Raw genomic sequence first — 21,397 nt, forward strand, 5'->3', positions numbered from 1 at the left:
CCCAAAATGGCCTATGATGGGGGAGGAGGGCCAGAGGCCACCAGGTTGGGGCTCTGTGCTCCTGTGGCCTAGAAGATCTGCATCCTGTGGGGACACGTCAGGGATACCTATTGTGAACTTGGCCAGCCCTGGCACCCTAGGAAGTCTCTCCCAGCGGTGGTACTTCCTCTCATCCTCCTGGGCCTGAAAAGCTGGTGTGGACAGCAAGCCTGGGGGCCCAGGACACTGGCTGCCGCTGGACGCCCAAAGCAGGCTGTAGGAACTGCCCTCCTGCCAGTGCCCCCAACCGGGGTGGGGGTGGTGCATAGCCCCGGACGGGTGGCGTAAAAAGAGGAACCAAGCAGGGTGAGGAGAGGAGGAGCAGGAGGGGGCCCCGGGTCACGAGTCCCGCGCTCAGCCGGAAGGGGCTCTCCTCCACCCCCATCAGCACGGACACTTGGGCCAGGGCTGTTCAAAGCCAGAGGCAAAACCCGAGCGATACTGGATGCCGCATCTTCCCTGCCTCGGTTTCCCCTCTGCGTGCAGCCGTGTACCTCACTCCCAGCTGTGTAGTGGGTCGGGGTCCTCAGAGGTCCCGGGGGACCGCTCGGTCCCTCGCCGGCCGGGGGCGGGGCTGTGAGGCCCGCGCTCGGAGATCCCCGCCCGCCGGTTTCCTCCGGGGTCAGCCCGGCTCCTTATCAGGCGCGGCCAGTCCGCCAGGCTCTTATCTGTGCCGGTCCAGCATCCTCCGGCGCGGCCGGGGGTGAGAGGGAGGAAACTGGGCCGCCGGGGGCGGGGAGAGGGCGGGCCGGCCCGGAGCTGCTCACTTTCCCTCGAGGGATCCACGCCGCCTTCGGCGCGGCCTTCGGGAGCCCGGGAAGAGGCGCGGCCCCGACGCCGCTGCCGGGAGGGGGCGGCAAGCTCCCAGCGGCCGTGAACGCAGAGGCGGGATCGGATCGGGGCCACGGAGCCTGGCCTGAAACCCAACCGCCTCCCGACCCTGAAGGACAGAGCCAGGGCACTCACCAAACAGCAGAACCAGTGCGGGGGTAAGAGGGGAGTCCGCCTGAAGGTGGGGGATCCTGGGAGTGCCTGTATTCATTTGATCATTGGTTCATTCATTCATTCATTCATTCATGGGGGCACCTCCTTAGTGGAAGTCCAGGTCAGCTTCCCCAGGGCCTATCTACCTAGGAAGAGGGGGCAGGGGAGCCAGGAGTCCCAGAAGTTGCTGGACACTCCAAGCCATGGGGCCAAAACGTTTAAGCCAGGGTGCAAAGGCGTGGGTGGGGATGGGGATAGGAAATGGGGCGTGGGGGACATCAGGGAGGGCCAGAGAAGGATTGGGACATGACTGTAGGTACTGGGCAGTGGGGATCCTGGGTCAGCATTTTTGATCACAGCGTCAGCAGTAGGGTTACAGGTCTAGTAAGGGGGACGTTTTCAGTGGGGGTGGGAGTCAATGGAGCAATTATGGGGGACTTTCAGGGTGTGACATGGAGGCAATGAGAAGAGCCCCCAGGGTCATAGCTGAGTGCCACATGGTCAGCTGAGGCAGGGAATCGGTGAAGGGTTAGAGTCCATTATAGAGGGATTCTAAGGTCACGTGGTATCAATGAGGGTCTCAAGATCAGATCTAAGGGTTACAGGGTCATTCTGGGGACACAGGCTCCATCCCAGCTTCCTTCCTCACCCCTCTCTCCAGACTCCAGCCGAGAAGGGATTCTGGAATAAGGGAAATGTGTTCAGAAGCTGGGCAACTGAGGTCCTTGTGGGTCACAAACAGCTCAGAGATGGCCCTGCTGAGCTCAGGGCCGCCCAGAGACCCGCTAGTTACCTCTGGCCCTTGTGTCACATCCCCCTCACATGTCCTGGTGGTTTCTGAGCCCACCTGCCTTCACGCAGGGAAACCCCCCACCACCACCACTCTTTCACTCTCCTTTGAGGGCTCTGTTGGGCTAAGGGATGTGCTGGCATCTGATTCCTCCCTCCCCACTAGTTTCCTTCCCTCCCACAGGTGAGCACCCCCTCGGGGTCCATGTGCCCGCCCCAGGCCCAGGCAGAGGTGGGCCCCACCATGACTGAGAAGGCCGAAATGGTGTGTGCCCCCAGCCCAGCACCCGCTCCGCCCCCCAAGCCTGCCTCTCCTGGGCCGCCGAAGGTGAAAGAGATGGGCCACCAAGGCTCCTCACCCCCAAGGCTGCCCCCTGGCGTGCCGGTGATCAGCCTGGGCCACACCAGGCCCCCAGGGGTAACCATGGCCACCACGGAGCTGAGCGCCCTGCGACCCCCGCTGCTGCAGCTCTCTGCCCTGGGAACTGTCCCACCCCCCTTGGCCCTGCATTATCACCCTGACCCCTTCCTCAACAGGTCAGTGAAGGGCTGGGACCTGGGGGGAATCCAGGGCCAGGGTCCTTGCCCACAAGGCATTAGTGACCCACGACCCCTTACAGCCTCTACATTGGGCCGGCAGGAGCTTTCGGCATCTTCCCCAGCAGCCGGCTGAAGCGGAGACCGAGCCACTGTGAGCTGGAGCTGGCTGAGGGTGAGTATGACTTTGTGTGCACAGACAGCCACCTGCCGGGACTCCTGTCTGCCACAGGGACACATGCAGGACAGCCCACACGAGGCCTCCAGTACTCAGGTTACACCCACGTGCAAAACCGCAGACCCGCGGCCAGCCCCACACAACCACAGCCACCCAACAAGCCACCAAGAGTCGTGGCATAATGCACCATGGCATGGGGGCCACAAGATGACAGCCCCACTAGAAGGCACAGCCACGCAGGAAACAGCCACAGGACAAGAACCACACAAGGAACAGCCACACAACCACAATCACTTAGGACCGTGGCCCCACAAGAGTCAGCCACAGAACCACAGCCACACGACCACAACCACCCAGCAACAATCAGACATGACCACAGCCCTTTAGGTATACCAGGAGTTCTCCCAGGACAGGACCACGCTGGCCCCTAGGGGACCTCTCAGACCCACGTGCACCTCCAGCCACATACAGGGGCATGCTCCAGAATGAAGACCACAGGGACAGCTCCCCCGACTGACAGCCAACAGGACACATGTCTCTCGGAATCTCAGCTGTTGACAGGAAGGTGTGGACAGAGATACAGAAGGCCTCAGTTGTCTGCAGCGGGGACCTGTGATGTCCTCGTCTAGGCTGCGGGGGTGAGGCGGGCGGGGGGAGCCGTGTTGCTCACTAGCAGGGGAGATATGCCCGGGTCCTGCTTGTGGATCCCTTGGATGGAGGGAGCCCCAGCCCACCGCCTATGTGGAAGTCCCCTCTCGAGGGCTCTGGGTGCCTGAAGCAAGGGCAGGAGGGGGCGCCTCCTGGGCCACGGCGCCAACCCAACCCCTCCTGTTCGCAGGGCACCAGCCCCAGAAGGTGGCCAGGCGCGTGTTCACCAACAGCCGGGAGCGCTGGCGGCAGCAGAACGTGAATGGCGCCTTCGCAGAGCTCAGGAAGCTGCTGCCAACGCACCCGCCCGACCGGAAGCTGAGCAAGAACGAGGTGCTCCGCCTGGCCATGAAATACATCGGCTTCCTGGTGCGGCTGCTGCGCGACCAGGCGGCTGCTCTGGCCGCAGGCCCCGCCCCGTCCGGGTCCCGCAAAAGACCCGCGCATCGGGGCCCCAACGATGGCGCCCGCCGCGGGCCTTGTCGCAGGGCCGAGGTCGCAGTGCCCTCGCAGCCCGCGCCCCCGGCGGGCCCCGACGGCAGTACCGACGGGGCGGCCCGGCCCATCAAGACGGAACGAGCGGCCGTGAGCCCTGAGGTGCGGTGACCTACGCCGCGTTGCTTCTGAGCCTTGGGTCACCGGGAACTCAGCCCAGGGCTGTCGAGGAAAGGGCGGAGATTGCCTTGCGCCTGCTCTGGGGCGAACTCCCCCGAAGAGGGAACAGTGAGGACGTCCCCAACGGGGAAAAGGGTCCCAGGGGTCTGGAAGGGCGACTGTCGCCCCCAGGGGGCCCCCCAGCAGACCACCTTCTTCTTCTAATTTTTTTTTTTTAAATCACCCCCCAACCGCTGGAAATAGGCTTTCCCGCGTCTCCCTCCTAGGGACGAGGTGCGGGAACCAATATGGCAGACAGCTCATCGGACTAAAGTGGTGCCTCTTTTTTCCGGGCTGGGGTCACCGAGAGAGGTGGGGAGGGACCGGGGAGTCTTTGCCCTTCTCACTGGCGCCCCCTCCTGGAGACTCATGGATACACGCTCCATGACCGCGTCCGCTGAGGCGCAGAACCGACGCGGCGACCCACCCACCGATCCCGAACCAGTCCCCGGATGAAGGCGTTATCGAAGGCTCGGGCGCTCTTACTTTTGTTTTTCTTTATTTCTTTATTTCACATACACATTAGCCATTCAATGGAGAAGCCGGAGAGAGTCAGGCAAAGATGGTATAACAGAAGCGCAGTGACGGGGGCGGGGCGGGGCGGGGCGGAGAGGGAACATACGGGCTGGCTGCCTACTTGCATTCCGCTAGGACACTGAAAACCCAGAAAACAAAACAGACAGTAAACTACCCTTGTTTCTTATGTATCTCAGTGCAGAGACGGGGGTGGAGGGCAGAGAGGGGGAGACCAGGCTGAAGGAGGAGGAGCGGAGGGACAGGGGACGCTAAGGGGGAAGCACACCAAATCCATTAGTACTATATATAGAGATACTCGTATATACTGCGTTTCTTAGCCTAAGAAGAAACTTGTTTGACGGGACGGGCGGCCTTTGCGGTCCGCGATGCTGGTGCTGGTCGGGCGCACGGATCTCCCGGGAGGGGCCGAAGCGGGGCTGGCCCAGGCTGGCTTGGGGGGGGAGGGGGGCGCCCCGAGGGTGGGTGGGTGGGGGGAGCAGAGGCGGGGCTGGGGTACCCCTCGGGCTCTCGATTGGGGGACGAAATTTCTCGTGACTTTATTGCTCCTTTATTTTCTCTCGTGTGGGGGGTCCGTTCAGCACGGTCGGGGTGAGGAAATGGTGGGTCGTCTGAGCCACCCGGCCCCTCTGGGACCCAGAGCGCGGCGTCCGCTCCGCCAGCACGGGGGTGAGAACAAGGCACTAGGTCGGCCGGCCAGCGCGGGGGCGGGTGTGTAAGGCAGTCGACGGGGCTGGTTGCAGGGTGGGGTGGGGCTGTGTGCGGGGCCGTGTGCGTGCGTGCGTGCGGGCGCGGGCCTGGGCGAATCGACCTGTCAGCTTGGCTGGTCCTGTCCTGGAGCTTCGAGCCTTCCTCGTGCTCCCCGGTGGGTGACGGGGATAGGGGTAGGGGTGGAAGGAGTGATGTTGAGTCGGGGGCGCCGGGGAAAGGGGGGGGTAACTACCAACTTGCTGAGCGCGCTCCTGATAATGCTGGTGAGGGTCAAGTTGGCGTCTGGCTCAAAGAAGGGCGCTCGGGGCGGAGAGGGAGGGAGGGAGGGGACGTTTGTTCGTTGGCATTGACCTCTGCGGGGGAGGGGCTGGGGACCCCCCCGCCGCGCCCCCGTGCCCGGACGGGGATGAGGCGAGGAGGGGGCGCTGGGCCCTGGGGAGGGGGCGCCCGGGGAGACCCGCGGCCAGAGCAGCCCAGCCGCCGGGCGTATGCCGCTGTCCCGTTCCGTTAAACTCAACAAAGAAGGGATATGCGTGTTCCTAACAAGTGCAGGATATTTAATTGATTCATAAACTTATGTATAATAGTTTGTGGGTTTTTTTTTAAAACGTACTTTATAATGTAAGAAGCACCAGGGTTTTTATGTTGAATTATCTTAAAAATAATTTTCTCTCGTCCTTTTCCTTTTTGATCTTGTGGTTTTTTTTTTTTTTTTTAATGTCCAGGTGTTTTTTTTTTTTAACTCTAAAATGTGAACGTTTCCTTCAGCCCTCCCACCGAAACCGAGAACGAACGACGAAACAAATAAAAACCCCAGATCATCCTCGTCAACGCAGGAAAACGACTTAAAAAAAAAAAAAAAAACTGAAAACGAACGGAAAAAAAAAAAAAGGAAAAAACACTCAGCTTTCGTTATCCCCGCGCAGGGCGGGGCAGGCCCAGTTCTTTTAGCGTCCCCAGAGCCGCGAGGACATTACAACAAAAATAGAATTTTTCTTAACAATCTCTTAACATACAAAGATAGGAAAACTCTCTGATGCATTGCACTTGGTTCAATGAAAAAAAAGTTCATTTCCCCCATATATATTTTTTGTGGGTTTTTTTTTTTCTCTTCTAACACGTCCCCACATCTCCTGTCGCCCTCGTCGCCCCTCGCCTGCCCCCTCACAACGACACTTGGGAAAGGAGCGGCCCCCACCCCCCTGCCCGCCCGGGCAGCCCCGCCGGGCGCGCTCCCGCCCCGGCCCAGCTGGCCTGCAGCTTCCGACCTCGCCCGGGCGGGCGCCCCGCAGACCCCGGCTCCCGCGGGCCCAGCGCGCCCGCGGCCCCGATTGTCTTCGAGGGAAGGGGCGCGTGCGGCCGGGCAGGGGGTCCCTTCCGCTCCCCTCTCAGCTCTGACCCTGTTTAGCCAACCAAACTGAAAAATCATTGCACTTTGACCGCGCGTCACGCCCGGCCCACCCGGCCCCCCACCCCCCCGCCCTACTCCCCACGCCCCACCCCACCCCCGGCTCCCGCGGGATCCCCTAACCCCTGCTTCTCAGTCCCGGTCTTCCCCAGGGGCTGCACGCAGACGGGGGAGGGCCTTCGCTCAACTTCCAACAAAAGCCACTGCTGGGGCCAGCCACCTGGCGGCTTCCGGGTGAGGAGGCACCACTCGCCGGCCCCTTCAGGCCCAGGTCAGGGCCCTCTTCGCCTCCCCAGCCAGCTGCCTCCCCTCCTTCCTTCCCTCCCTCCCTGCTTGGGGCCACAGCCTCACAAACTAGATTCACAATAAATAAAGCCCACAACCCACCCCTACGGTGCAATGTTGGGTTGACTGACTTTCAGAGGATCCTGACCTGTGCTTTGTGTTTTCATAGTTAAGAAAGAGAGAGAGAGGCACAAGGACTCCAGAAGGGGGCCGAGGAAGGGAGATGCAGGGAGGAGGGAGTAAGGCACAGAAAGACAAGCCAGAGGGGCCAAGTCACACCCTGGAGGGGGGCTGGGCATGCTCTTGCTTCCCTCCCTCCCAGGGGGCTTCGGAAGACCCTCTGGACAGGTCCCCAACCATCCCTTGGTGGGGGAGGAAGGGGCTGCAGGGGGAGGGGGGAGAGCTACTTCCTGTGGTGTGTTACCAAATTGTCCCCAAGTTGCTCAAATGGAGGAGTTCCCAGTTGCGACGGCAAAAGACCCAAACAATGAATGCCCCACCCCTAAAGAAAGAGTAAAGACATTACAGCTGAAATCCAGAGAGAAGTGGCCAAGAGGCCCATATGGTGGAGAAAGTGGGGTTGGGGGGACAGAGAAAGCTCCAAAAAAACTTGTGAAAAAGGACAACACCCAACACCCTCCAAAGGAACTGAAAGTCGGCGAGCAGGACGCCTACCTAGCGCAGGTGGGCGGCTTAGCCAGTGGCAGTGGCGGCTGCCTCGTCCTCCTCGCTCGGCTCCGGGGTCCCCTTTCTGCTCCACTCTCCGGCCCGGCCACAGCAGGGCTGTCTGTGTGAGGGGCAGGGGCAGGGACCGGTGGGGCGGAGCGAGGGCACCTGCATGCGGGGCTGGGGTGAGGGGGCGACCCTGGGGCCCACCTCCCCTCACTCGTGGCGCGGCGAGAGAGTGATTTTCCCGGCCTGCAGAGGGCAGGAAGAGGGGGCCTGTCCCAGGCTGGGACGGGCTGTCGTAGCATTCCGACTTTTTCCTATGGACTGTACAGAGGGGTCTGGGGCCCTGAAACTAACCCCGAAGCTCAGGGTGGGGTGACAGGACACCCTCCATTGCAGGAGCAAGAAACTAGCTCCAGGGGCCTCTCCCTGCCCCCGCCCCAGGGGCTTGTAGCCTGAAGGTAGGGCAGGGAAACCGGGAAGGCACCGGCCTCACCTAGTCCAGAGCAGCTGGGGGAAGAAGCCAGAGGCCAAGGCAGTAGGGGCGGGGGGGGGGGGGGGGGGGGGGGGGGGGGTAGACAGGCAGGGAGGGGGCGGAGTCCGGAGGGAGAAACCCTCTGGATCTGCCCCCCATCATTTGTACAAGCTTGTCCTCCGGGCTCCCTAGTGAAGCTCCGGCCGAGTTGGGGGTGGGGTTCCCCTAAGAAGGGTGAGGGTGGAGGACAGGCCCCTTTAGAACTGTGCTGGTTTCTTTGTTGGGTTGATTTTGTTCCTTCCCCGGAAGGTCGGGGCGGGGTAGGGAGGGGAGAAAGGCAGTTCTGCTGCATCCTTTCTTTCTTTCTGTCCTCTACTTAACAGAGTCCGTTTGCATGTTTTCTTTCTGCTTGGCTGCTGGTGCACAGCTCCCCCAAGACCTCTTCCGAGGGCTCTCCGAGAACTGGGCTGCTTTCTGGGGGCCTGCAGGGCTCCCCGGGCTGGAGGAGAGAAGGGCTGAGTGGCTGACGACGTCTAATTTTTTGCTTTTCGGTGGGGCTGGGCTGGGGGATTTTTTCCACGTCTCAAATTTCTTCTCCCCCCGTTTGAGGAACCTCTTCTTAACATTTTGTCATTTCTTTTTGTCGATCTTATCAGAGGAACCAGGACTGAAATGGGACAAAAAGAGGCCGTATTGAGAATAGCAGGGGCGAGTCTCTTCTGCACCCACCTGGTCCGCAGACCGCAGGCTGGAGCCCAAGGCCCCTGGAGGGACCACCTCCAGCAGAGCCAAGGACACCAACACGAAGAGGTACATCCCCCTTCTGTCGGTACCTCCTATGGGAATCCTGTCGCCCCCAAGAGACCCTGCCCCCCAGTGCTAGGGTCCAGCTGGCCTTCCCGTGGGCACTGTGCCCAGCGGGTGGGACCCCCATGGCTGGAGCTGGCACAGGCACAGACCTGGGATCTGGCCATGTTTCCAATTGTTTAGGTTTTTGTATGGGTCCTGCAGGGTGGGGAGGATGCCAGGCTGGAGCTTTTGTCCCCAGAGGGGTTTTGGGAGTGGGGTGGGGGAGGCTCAGCTTCTTGCTGAGTTTTCTTTCTGTCTCTTTGGATTAAAAGCAGAAATTCCGTCTGTACTCCCCAGCCAAGGTCCCACAGGCTGAAAGGCTGGGGGGGGGGGGGCAGCACATGGCTTCAGTCCCTAGCAGTCCATGGCCTGGGGGAGGGGCCCCATAGCCCAGTGTGCTTGATCCTCTACCCTGGGGCACCTGGCGCAGGGGGAAGGACCCGAGTCTCCCTGGGGCAGGAGGCGCTTCCCTCAGGGTGCCAGCAGGGGGAGCCGCCTTCCCACAAACCAGTCTCGGTGGCTCCTCATCACAAAATACACCTGACCCGGAGGCTGGGCGGCCTGGCAATGCCCTCCATCAAAGGCTCCGGCCCCACCTTGTGGCCAAGGGGCGGCGGGGGAGGGGAGGGAAGGGAGCTTTTCTCCTCTCCAGTGTACAGGACCTGTGCAGACCTACTAGTACCCTTGGGGCCAGAAAAGGGTCCCTGAAAATGTATTTCGGGACATCTCCCAGGCTCTGGGTCACAGATCTGAAATGCCCAGCAGGGTTAACCACAGAGCTGGCACTAGGTAGTAACCCATCCTACCCGTGCTCCAAGCCCACACAGAGCCGGGTGCGGAGAGTGGGGCTGGCCTGACCGAGGCTACATGGTCTGCCCTCACAGCCCAGCCAGGACTCAGACACAGGGGAAGGTTCCAAGTCGATGTTCCTACCCGCCACACGTGGCATCCTCTCAGGGAGCCCAGGGCCAAGGCTGCCACACCAAAGTGAGGCCCCCGGGGCAGCGAGATCAGCCAGCTTTTCAAAAGAAGCCAGAAGTCCTGACGGCATCGCATGTGAAAGCTGTCAGTGTTTAAACCACTTGTTTAAGCCGCACAGATTATGCCCGCTGGCTGGACCCGCCCCTCAGGCTCTGGTCTGGGACCACGGGCAGTCTTCTACTGAGGGATGAACACATGGAGTTGTAGTGTTTAAAAGGGCCTGGAAGATTACTTAGAACCTTCTTCAACAATGGAAACGTTCCCTGTTTGCCCTATCCAGTGTGGTAGCCACGAGCCACATGTGGCATCTCAGCAAGTGAAATGTGGCTGCCGTTACTGAGGACTAAAGTTTTCTCTAGTAGGTTATTTACATTTTTTTTTTAAATTAGAGATAGAGCATGCATACAGGCAGAGGGAGAGGCAAAGGGAGAGGGAGAAGCAGACCCCCCCACCCCCGCTGAGCAGGGAGCCTGATGTGAGACTTGATCCTAGGAACCTGGGATCACAACCTGAGCCGAAGGCAGACGCTAAATGGCTGAGCCACCCAGGTGCCCCTCTAGTTTGTTATTTAATTTGAACTTCAACAGCCACACATGGCCAGCACCTGCCCCACTGGATGGTGCAGATGGAGGGCATTTGGAAGAATGGGGGCTTGGGGTTGTCACAATGACTGGGTACTGCTGGCATTTACTGGGTGGGCAGAGATGCCCAACTTCCTGCCACGTGCCGGCCCACACCCAGAGACCTGCCCTCCTGTGGCGGAGCTCCTGGAGGAACTGCCCAAGGTCCAACCCCATCAACTAACTACAGGTCTTTAAAGGAAGGCTCACGGGATACCTGGCACTGCATGGGGGAAACCCAGGCCGAAGGCACCCCGAGTTCAGCAGGAGCGGAGTCAGCAGCCAGCCGCTAGGCTTCCAGTTCTGGCCAGAGAAGGGAGCCGCCTGGGAGAGCCCCTATCCCTGCGGTCTAAGGCCTCCGTGTTCTCTGGGACCCCCTTCCCAAGGGGAGACAACACAGGAACCCTTAGAGCACCGCTGTGGAAGCCTGGCCCGCCCCCTCCCTGTAAGGGAAAGGAGGCAGGTGACAACGGGGACATAAGAGAGCCCGCTTGGCCCCTCTTTGTCGGACCAAGCCAAGGCGCCAGGCTGGTTCCCTTGGAGCTGCACGGGAGGGGGAAAACCACCAGTGCTCAGATTGGGAAGCCCCTCCTGCGCCCCCCCACCCCGCCCCACAGACCAGGAAGACCTCAGTTCAAGGCCTGGAGTTTCAGACAAAGGTGGTTCCAGGATAGCTCCCCAGCGCCTCCACACAGGTCCGGGGAGGGGGGTGCTTTTTCTGCTCACCCTTTCTGCTTCCTGAGCCAGGTCCAAAACTGATTAAAACTAAGTAAAAAGCGCTATCCAGGGAATGACAAAATTGCCTAAAATTCTCTTTTCTTCCCTCATTCTATTGTTCTCCTCTCCATCTGGTGCTCCCGAGATCAGCTAAGTCACTGGTTACTGTGGAAAACCGCCCCCCACTGTACCCCCTGCGCCCGCTGCAGCCGCCTGCCTGCCCCCAGGCCCAAGGGCTCTCGGCTGTGTGGGCCTTGTCCGGCTCCAGTCTCCCCCACCATCACCCCCAGACACCACCTGCCTGCTGGGGCCCGGGGCTCGGGCTGCTTTGCAAAACAAGGGGGAGAAAAACTGTTTCCCAAACTTGCCTCAAAGTCTGCCTTGGCCCCAAAGTCCAAGCAAAGTGAGGAGAGAAAGTGAAGAAGGTAAAGCACACGGAGGCAGGCAGAAACAGGGTGAGCGGGGAGGACTCACGGCAGTGGTCCCCAAGAGCAAGCCAGCAACCCAGCAATGGGGAGCTCAGAGCTACAGGCGCTGAGGCAGAGGGAGGGAGGGAGGGAGAGAGGGCAAGCGGGCAGGAGCGATGGAGCCCTGCCGCCTGGTGCCAGCCCAGAGCCAGGAGGGGAGGCCCGCCTGCTGTCCCTTCCTCTGGCACCCCCTCCCGCCCTCTGCCAGCAGGGCTCTCTCTCGGCCTCCCTGGCACAGAGCAGCGGAGGGGGCTGGCTCCAGCCCCTGCTCAGAGCCATTGTTTTTCTTCTCAACACCCCCAAGTTCAAGTTCATCTGGGTGTTACATCATGTCTGGTTGCTCCTGGAAACCAGACGGGTCAGACGTGACTCTGGGGAAAGGGGGGGTGGGAAGCTGGAGGGGGTTGAAGTTCCCCTCCCCTCCCCTCCTTGCCACTAGGGAGCTCTGAAGTTTGAAGTTTGACAAAGTTTTTTGGCTTTTTTTTTTTTTTTTTTTTTTTGAGGGAGGGAAAGGAAAAGGGAAAAAAAACAAAACCTCAACCCACACACAAAACTTCCATCCAACGACTTTCTCTGGACTCAGGCCTCAGAGCAGTAAAGGAGCAGGAGCAGCAAGAGGTGGCCCTGGGGCTCTGGGCTGGGGTGGATTTCCTGGGGCGGAGAAAAAGCCTCCAGGCCTTGGGCTCACAGGGTGGTGTTTTGGTAAAATGTGCAAAAGAGAAAGATTATTTGCATGTTCCTTTCCGAGAAGCCTGGGGCTTTGTAAAACCGGCCTCCACCCTGCTCCTGAGGTGGGTCCTCCCCGCACCCCAAGGCCCCGGGGCTCTGTGAGCTAGTCGCAGCCTCTGGGGGACAGGCACAGGGAGGAGGGGGCCCACGTGCGTGCGAGAGCACAGATGCCTGTACAAAACCAGATCCAGGGCATTCCAGCAGGAGGGCTGGAGTTTTCCTTGTGAGAGCTGGGGACGGGCGGGAGCTGGACTGGAGGTTCCAACAGCCCGGCCTCCCCTCTAACGGGATTCATGGGGACCTGAGGGAGGGGCCTCCAGGGTGGCAACAGGCCCTGCCCTACCCTGGGTGCCAGAGTCTCTGGGCAATCAGCCCACCAGGACGGCTCTGTCCCTCCTCCACCCCTTGCCCAGCCCACCCAAAGCCAAGGAAGAAGGGGAGGGCTGGGGGCCAGGGCTTCCAGCTGGAGAGGGAGGAGAGCCACAGGCAGACTGTCCTCTTCCTGACGGGGCCTCGGGCTACCACCAGGCCTGGCCCAGAGCGCCTCTAGCCTCAGGTCTTTGGCCGCCTTCCCCAGGGCCCGGGCTGTCAGAGCTAATTATCCAATTAGCTGATTAGCTAGGGGACCTGGGGGCTGCCTGGGGAGGCAGGCTCAGCTGGGCTTGCAAAAGCCTGGGCCCTCCAGCCCTGCCGTAGCCCCTTCTCCCGGATTGGCCTCAAGGAGCCAGCGTCTTCCCTCACGCCCATGATGCCCCCGCCCCTGCCTCTTCCCCCTGCGCCCACATCCACATCGCGGGTGGAGCCTCCTACCTGAGACTGCTGTGGGATGTTCAGAAAGTTGCCGTCCCGGGGGTCCGATGCTGACAAACCGGTTGGCAGAGGAGGCGCCTGTCGTTGCGAATGCTGTGGGGAGCAGGGAAGAGAGGGAGAGACCCCGTGAGGCCTTGGGGCCTGCCTGGGCACTGCCCTTCGGGGCTGCTGAGAGAGGGAGAGACTGGATTAGACCATGCTGCCAGGGCTTAGGCTGGCAGTGGGAAGGACAGGCCAGAGGGGTCCCATCACCCGCTCACTGACCAGGAGCACACACTGTTCCCCACCCCTAGCATTCCACCTCAGCCAGATGTCCTCTCTCCTGGCCCAGAGTGTGGGAGGGGCCCTGGAGGCTTTAGCTGAGGTCCCATAGACCCTGTTGTGACCCCAAAGCAGGCACCGAGCAGGTCTGAGGCTAGCCCCCATGAAGCAAGGCACCCGTGCTTTCCCACGGACTCTCTTGGGTCTTGGAAGAGGGAGCCTGGGAGGGCGGGATGCTGGGGGCTCAGCTGGACCGGTCCCACCCTGCTCAGGGAAGGCCAGCTCAGCCAGGCCTCCTCTCCGACCAGGGCAGCTAGGCCGGGTTGCTGCATCACAGACCACGCTGGGTAGTCCCAAGGATGGGGCTGATGGCTCAGGGAACTTGCAGGGGTCCAGTGGAGGGCTGAGTTGGATGGGACAGGGCAGAGAGAGGAGCTGGATGCCAGCTTGGACCCAGCAGGCGGTCTCCTCCTCTGATGCATGAGCCAGAGCCTGTGGTACCACGGTCCCCAGGGCCTGACACAGGCCAAAGCACAGGAGGAGGTGGCAGAGCCCCAGGGCTTGGGGGCCCATGAGCAGTTCTGGAGCCTGAGGGACAAACAGGCAGCCCAACACCCCTGAGCTCTTCTCAGGTTTTCTGGCTGGAACCCTATGGAGGGAATGGGTTGTGCACCCCCAGCAGGGTGGATGTCCCCAGAAGGAACAAGAGTGTCACAGGCTGCCAGGGATTCCCCCCACATACACCTCTACCAGATACACCCCAGGGACTGCAGCTCACCAGATACTGTCCAGGGCCCCCCCCCCCAGCCACTCTGCCGCCTGGCGCATCCTCCCCCACCCTGCCCACCTCCAATGACCATGACCATGACTTCGTGTCTTATGGCGGATGCAGATGGGAAGGAAGATGGCATGAAGAGGATGGAGAGGGGAAAAAGACTCAAACCATGAGAAAGAAGGCAACAAAGAGCGCGAGACGGAGGAAAGTGAGATGGGCCGCCCCTCCCACTGCGGACCAGGCAGTCCTGGCCTGGGGTCTGCCGGCCCCCAGAGCGCCCACCCTCTGCCCGCAGACGGCACACCGCCCACCCTCCACCTCTCCTGTCCTTCACACGTCGGGTCTACCTTGGGCCTCTCAACTCAGATTTTTCTTTTCCCTTTAACAAAATTTGTCATTGGTTAAAAGAGAGAGAGAGAGGAAGAGAAAGAGATGAAGTAAGCCGAGGCCCAGAGCCCTCCCTTGTCCTTGGAACAGTCAACCTGGGAAAGGGAGGGGGATGGGAGGAGGAAAAAAAAAAAGAAAAAAGAAAAAAAAAAAGAGGAACAACGAGAAACCAAATGTGAGATTGAAGGGGAGGAGGTCAGGGCCGGCCTGCTGTACAGTTAGAGGCCCAAGGGCCCCGGAATGGAGGTGAGGGGGCAAGGCCAAAAGGGGATGGTGGTGGCGTCACCTTGTGGTCACATTTAAATTTTTTGGTGTAGCGGGGCACAACGAAACACAAAAATCAAAAAACAAAAAACGAAAATGAAAAAAACAGCAATCAGGCATGAAGATGGCATGGCTGCGCCTCCCCGCCCCCTTCCCACCCTGGCCAGCACCCCTGGCCTGCGTGCCCCACTGTGCTCCCCCTCCCGCCCCGGGAGGGGCCTGGGCCAGGGCCCCCCGGCTAGGAGCCGCGGGTGGGCAGGGGGGCTCGTGGGGTCTGGCTGGTGCAACTGAGGCCCCGGAGGCCGTGACTGGGGGCTCAGCTCTGCTCTTGTCCGGGTGGGAGGCTCCATGCGCTCTGGGTTGGGGGGCTCTGGCGGTGGGTGGGCAGGGGTTTTTCTTTTTGCCGTGGAGACTGTTTGGATGGGCCAGGATGCTGGGCGTTGTGGTTTCGGTTTCATCGTCACTACTTACAAGGTGATGGAGGAGTCAAGGCGGCGCCGTCTGGGGCAGTGCTGGTGGATTTGGAATCAGGCATAGGAAGGGGCACAGGTCTGGCCACTGGAGGCGGCGGCGGTAGCAAAAATGACCCCGGGACTTTGCCCTGGCCGCTACCGTTGGGCTGCGAACAACATAAATAGAGTGACGCATGAAGGCACATCCCACACAGACACACGCTCCCCTGCGCGGCCACGCCAGCTCGCTCCTGAGAGCGGGCGCTCCCGGTGGAAGATGCAGGACGGGGTCGTCTCCTCCGGGGCACGGGGTGGGTGAGGGTGTGAGGCTTCTATTTGGTCTCTCAGGTGTTTCTCTCTTTTTTTTTTTTTTTTTTTTTTGTGGTCCTCTTTTGAAGTTGTGGGAGGGACGAAAGGGGGTGTCCGACGAGTGGTTTGTTATTTCTTAGGGAACATGTTTTAGGTACCAAAACATGCCATCTCGCCACCTAAGCAGCTGCCCCTAGCACGCTCGTGCTCTTGGAAGACCTGCCTCAGCAGGTGAGATGCGCCAGCTCACCCCCCACCGTCCCCGAAAACACACGCAGGCCTCCCCTCTGCGGGCCCCTGGGTTGGGGCTGGCCGACCCAGCCAAGGACCACAGGCCCTCGGGCGTCTACCCCGCATTACAGCCCAGGGAGACGCCGCGTGCTGGGGGTCTTGCCCTGGACTCCGGCAGCCTGAGGATCGTGGGTTGCCGGCCCATTTTCTACAGAACGGCCCAAGAGGAAAATCCATTGTTGCCAGCCGCAGTCCCGAGGCTCTTGGAGAGGACTTCCCTGTACGGGGCCCTCCGAAGCCTGGGAACCTGGCCGCCAGCTCCATTGCTTGGCTCTATTCCCTCTTCTGCCTCAAACTTGAATCTCCTCCCTAAGCCCCGTGTACGCCTTGTGCACATCAGCCTTTGGGATTCGGGGACGGAGGCCCCAGGGAGGGGCAGAGGTCCCTGGCCTCTTGCAGGCACAGCTTCCTGGAGCTCTGGGCAGCGCTCTCGATGACCACCTGCAGCCTGGGCTCAGGGTGGGGGGCTAGAGCTCTGCGTCCTAAACGGTCCCCTCTCCCGAGGGGCAGAGCTCTGCCCCCCAGCCACCCAGGTGCAAGGCTCAAGGAGGCTCCCGTGCTGCCCCTTCTGTTAGTGGGCGAACCCCACGGAGTCCACCCCCTTGATGTCTCCAGCCAACCCAACCTCTATCCTCACTGGTTCCACTGGACTAGGACCACGAGACTCCCAAGGGGTCTCCCCTGTGCTAACAGTGTCCTCTAAGGACACTCAGCTTCTCGGCGCCCGGCTCCGTACCACGTACTTTACCCAGGTGGTGACCGATGCTCCCCCAACCCCACCCACCGTGAGGCAGCAGTTTTTGTCTGGGCTGGGGGTGATATGGTGGATTCTGCCCGGCAGGGGGCATTAACAACATCTGGAGACATGCTGGGTAGCACCACTTCTGGGGGTGCTGCTGGCATCTGGGGTGGGGCGGAGTCCAGGGATGCTGCTAGACACCCCACAAGGCACGAGATGGCCCCAGGATAAAGGCCCAACAATCCAAACGTTACTAGTGCCGTGGCTGGGAAACCCTGATTGAAGGGAAACTTGATTCTCCCCACTTGCACAACTGGGGAAACTGAGGCTCTGCAGCTGAGTGGTTTATCCAAAGTCACCCAGCTGTGACTGGTGAGGCCGGAAATTCACAATCATGTCTCTCTCACTCCAGGGATCCTGGGGATTTTTTCCAGTGGGCTCATCCCACCCCTCATCCCCAAATCCAAAAGCACTCAGGCTACTGCCCTCCCCTCCCACAGATGTGACTGCGTGTAACATCAAATACGAGCCCCCTGGTTGGGCATTCAAGGCCCCTGTGGTGGAGCCCAGATGGGGTCTTCCACCATTCATGCCTCTACGTTCACCTCCTCCCAAGGTACTTCCCACTGCAAACAAAGTGGAGTTTCCAGAACATAGCCTAAGCAGTTGGGGGCTGTACACGTGCTCACTGCAGAACCCTCTGTCTACAACACCCCTTCCCACACCCCTTAAGTCCGCTCAGAAAACACCATCCCCAACCTGGGACCAGCCAGATACCCTAAATCACCATCCATCTCTCTCTCTGCCTTTTTTTCCTAGGATGGTCGTGACCTCCACCGTAGCCTTTGAAGCAGGCTGCTCCCAGGCTCCCCAGCAAGCCCGGGGACAGCCACCTCTGTGTGGCCCAGACATGCTGCAACTTTCAAACATCGAGCCCAGATCTGACCTGTGCCGGCCACACCCTTCTGAGTTCTGGCCACCAACTCCCATCACCCGCTAAAGACCAGCACCTAGGTCTGACATTGTCTCTCCAAATGGTTCCCTTGACTGGCTCTTTAACTGCCCACTCAGAGGTTCTCCTGGCAAAAGCAGGGCAGGGGCTGCTGATCTCTGCGTCCTGCACCCTTTGTGCCAGGCGCCCTTTCAGAAATACGCAACTGCCTTCCTCCAGCAGTGCAGGAAATGCAAGTCTCAAGAGATCACAGCCTCACTCCTTTATTCTGCGCCATCCTGGGCTTGCCACCCCTCTCCCCAGGGGCTGGGACCCATGGCCCTCCGGGTAGCCCTTGCTCCTACAGGGTGCCTGTGCCTCCTTCTAGTCCTCAAGACCCTGTCTCCCCCTCACGAGGACCTAAATCACTCATCGCTCTTGATGAAGCCAATCCCAGCCCGACACGGCCAGACATCGAACACCGCTGATGTACAACATTTAGTTTCTGGAAGCTACTTCCAACCAGGCTACAGTATCTCAGCTCTGATTGGAGTTCAAGTTGAGGTTTTAAAAATCTCGAGGTCTTGTGATTTTGCGGTGCCTTGAAACCTCACGAGTTAAAAGCTAGAAGGAACCTGGAGATGGGATAGCTCTTCACTTTCAACAGACAGATGAAGACGAGGCCTGGCGGCTCCAGCGCTGATGCCTGAGGCTGACCTACAAACCGTCTTCTGCCTCCCAGGGTCACGCTATCCGGCCCTGTGACTTCTCCATCGGTTCACTTGGTGGCCTCTTCTCTCTGCCAGAAACACAGCTAACCAGGCATCCTCCTGCCCTTTGCGTCTCCTCTGAGTGGCGTGTCCACTTGGCCTTGGCCTTTACCGATCTGGCTCTTCTCAAGTAGGGCCTCTTGCTGTAGTCCGAGGATGAGCACGGGGGTGGTGCCTGGAAACCCTTTTGCAAATCGTAAAAATTTTGTATGCGTACTTTTTTCTTTCTGCGAAGATGCTCTGTAACTTCACATTCTCAAAGATGTTAGGAATTTACTCCTTCAGGCTTTAGATCAATGGTTCTCAAAGTGGGTCCCCGACCAAGAAACAGCATCGGCTGGGAACTTGGGGGGAAATGCAGATTCTCGGCCCCACCCAGGTCTGGGGAATCAGAATCAGGTGAGGCCCAGGCACCTGTGTGTTAGCGAGCCTTCCGGTGATTCGTGCATGCTAAGGCTGAGAACCTCTGCTCTGGAGGCAGCCATGGACCCAGAGCAGCCTGGTACTGCCATTGCTGGTCAACAAGTCAGCTGCAGAGCCTGGGGCCTCTGGCTCGCATCCTCCAGAGCCTGCAGCCGAGCCCCAGAGAGCAGGCTCACTGAAGACACGCCCTTCTCTCTGGGAACAACAGGCCGAGGAGAGGAAACCCAGAGACTGCTCTCCAGCTGGGCTAGGCTCTTCTGTTTAACCAGACTGCCTGCTCGCCCTCCTGCCTGCAGTGTTTATCCACGGTCTACTCGGAGCAAGCAAGGACCAGACGAGCCCTTAATCTTGAATGCTCAAGTCAAGGGAGAGGTTCAGGACCCAGCCATCATCAGGAGGCTTAAGGACAGACTGACCCATACTCCCGAGGATCCTGTGCATTCGCTTTGGCTCTTTGGGCTAAACTGGCCCCTCAGGTCAGTCCTCATTTTGGTTCCAAACCCCAGCTGCCTCTGTGGGTGAGAAGGCAGGCAAGGTGGGGTTCCCGGACTCTCTGATCCATATTCCAGACCCCAGGGCCCTTGGGCGCTGGGACATGGCCTTGTAGCTCCCGTAGACGCTGCTGTCGTCTCTGAAGGACAGTAGTACTGTTGAGGTCATGGCCACTTCCCACTCCATGCCCCTAAAAGTGGACAGAGCTTGTCCAGAGAGGTTGGGCAAGGCTCTGAGTGAGCTAAGGGGCTGCAGAGCCAGCGAGAGAGAACCTCACGGGGAAAAAGGAGACGAGGAAAGTAGAAGGAGGGAGAACAGGAGAGAGGGAAGAGGACCGGCTTCCGTTCTGGACAGCAAGAGCGAGGAGGCTGAGCCATAACCCTGCCCCAAATCAATGGCACCAGCACGTAAGGCAAATGCCCATTCTGTACAGGCCGCCCTAGGGCAGCACTGGCGTGTGCCAAGGGCCGGCCCACCACTCTCCTGGCCACCTCTGGCATAGGGGTTCCGAACGCCTCTCGCTCCCACCGACGTGCCGTTGAGCGACCTGCCCCCGACCTCTCACACACGGGTTTCCAGGCTGTACCAGCTCGAGGAAAGAGGGACTGGACCTTCTCACAGCGCCGTTTGCTGCTGGAACTCTAGAACCTTCCCAGAGGTCTAGAGACCGCCTGTCCCAACCCGAGTGCTCTCCCAGGGACTAGAGAGGACCACTGTCCCACTGAAGGGTCACCTCTGGCCCACCACTGTCTGGATAAGCCTTTGCTGGTGGCCTATGTTTCTGCTCATCAGGCCCGGGGCCCTAGAGCTTGCTGACAGAGAAGGGCAGTGGGGCAGCAGAACTCCATGGGCAACCAGCATCTCTCCTAGGCTGAGGAGCAAGAAGGGCTTCCCTCCAGAACAAAAACAAGACCTGGGAACCTCTTGCTAAGAGTTCTGCCAACAGGAGACTCCATGACAGCTCGAGGGAAGGAGGGAGGGCCTTGCTCCACCCAGGGCTTTCTCACCAGGGAATGGTGATGCCCCCAGGCACGCTGAACTCTGGAAATATCCTTGGTCATCAGGACTGGGAGTGATGGGTGCAGCTGCTATTTAGTGGGTGGGGCCGCGGATGCTGCCTACTACCCCACAGTGCCCGGGACGGCCCCGCAGAACAGAGAATGGACAGCCCAGAGTTCAATAGTGCCAGGCAAGGAACTCTCGGTCTAGCACCTACACACTCCTTGTAGCCCTGAGGTTTTAAGAGGGGTGCTACGAGGTCAGGAGCCCAGGCTGGGTTGGAGGAGATCACGGACACACTCTTACGTGGGAACAGAGACTGAGGGGAGGGCAAGGAGCCCGAGCAAGAGCAAGGCGGGCCCGGCGACTGCCCCTCGTCCCCAACTCTGGACGGTGACAGACAGGCCCTGACATTACACATGGACCCCTACCCCCAGATCCAGAAGTGGAGGTGTTTTGGCACCTACCGGCCCTCTGCTGCCTCAGCCCTAGGAGGGCTCTTGGCTTTTGGACCCTCTCCTTGTGAGCCCCGAGACAGACGGACAGATGCAGAGATGAGCTGTGGCAGGGCTCCGGGGGCCTGTGGACTCACCTGTCCGGTGGCCTGGCCCGAGCCGTCCGAGCACAGCACGAACTGCACAAACTCCTTCAGCGAGTCCTGCCCGTGGGTGGTGGGGTAGCGGATGTGTCGGGTGCGTGAAGTACGGGCTCGCCTGCTGGATGATTGATGTGGAGGGGAAGTGCAGCGCCGATGCCGTGGCCCGGGGGCTCCCTGCGCGCAGGTGGGCAGGAAGAAGAGGGCGTCAGGTCTTAGGAGGCAGAGGGGGGGGCGCATGGAAGATGGGGTTGGTTGGGTGTGGGGGGATGCTGGTCAGACACAGCCCTGAGGAGCCAGAGGAAAAGGGAGAATGGGGTTAAGATCAGGCCAGGACCAGGGGTAGGAGAATGAGGCACCGGCTCTGGTGAGAAAGTTAAGGCAGCACCAGATAATTCGACAATCGACAATCGAGGTAAGGCATTGTCCTTAACAACAATACTTTCACAAGCCGTACTCTGGGGAGTCAGCCCGGATGGCTCAGGTCGGTGAAGCATCAGATGCTTTTTTTTTTTTTTTAAAAGTTTTTTTTTTTTTAAAGATTTTTCATTTATTTATTTGACAGACCGAGATCACAGTAGGCAGAGAAGCAGGCAGAGAGAGAGGAGGAAGCAGGCTCCCTGAT

General features: G+C 60.0%; 2 protein-coding genes and 1 long non-coding RNA gene across 4 annotated transcripts in view; 2 read left to right on the plus strand and 1 right to left on the minus strand.

The window, feature by feature from the left end:
* The first annotated feature begins 891 nt into the window (after positions 1-891).
* On the plus strand, positions 892-5,950 carry LYL1 (LYL1 basic helix-loop-helix family member). Of its 2 annotated transcripts, none has more exons than XM_047700960.1 (4): positions 892-1,028; positions 1,979-2,349; positions 2,433-2,524; positions 3,366-5,950. In XM_047700960.1, exons 2-4 carry the CDS (start codon positions 2,018-2,020, stop codon positions 3,779-3,781), a joined length of 840 nt encoding a protein of 279 aa, XP_047556916.1. In that variant the 5' UTR covers positions 892-1,028; positions 1,979-2,017; the 3' UTR covers positions 3,782-5,950. The 2 variants fall into 2 exon arrangements, with proteins under 2 accessions (XP_047556916.1, XP_047556909.1); XM_047700953.1 differs by having other exon boundaries at positions 1,997-2,349.
* NFIX (nuclear factor I X) overlaps positions 5,680-21,397 on the minus strand; it is a 69,365-nt gene continuing 53,647 nt past the window's right edge. Inside the window, 4 exon segments of the mRNA XM_047700943.1 lie at positions 5,680-8,578; positions 13,085-13,177; positions 20,770-20,862; positions 20,864-20,949. Of these exon segments, the coding sequence (XP_047556899.1) occupies positions 8,564-8,578; positions 13,085-13,177; positions 20,770-20,862; positions 20,864-20,949 (287 nt within the window). The 3' untranslated portion in view covers positions 5,680-8,563.
* On the plus strand, positions 8,552-21,297 carry LOC125083946 (uncharacterized). Its single transcript, XR_007122415.1, has 3 exons — positions 8,552-8,721; positions 14,238-15,763; positions 17,382-21,297. It is a non-coding gene; the product is annotated as an uncharacterized LOC125083946 (long non-coding RNA).

Source organism: Lutra lutra, chromosome 1 (assembly GCF_902655055.1).
Source record: "Lutra lutra chromosome 1, mLutLut1.2, whole genome shotgun sequence".
Lineage (NCBI taxonomy): Eukaryota > Metazoa > Chordata > Mammalia > Carnivora > Mustelidae > Lutra > Lutra lutra.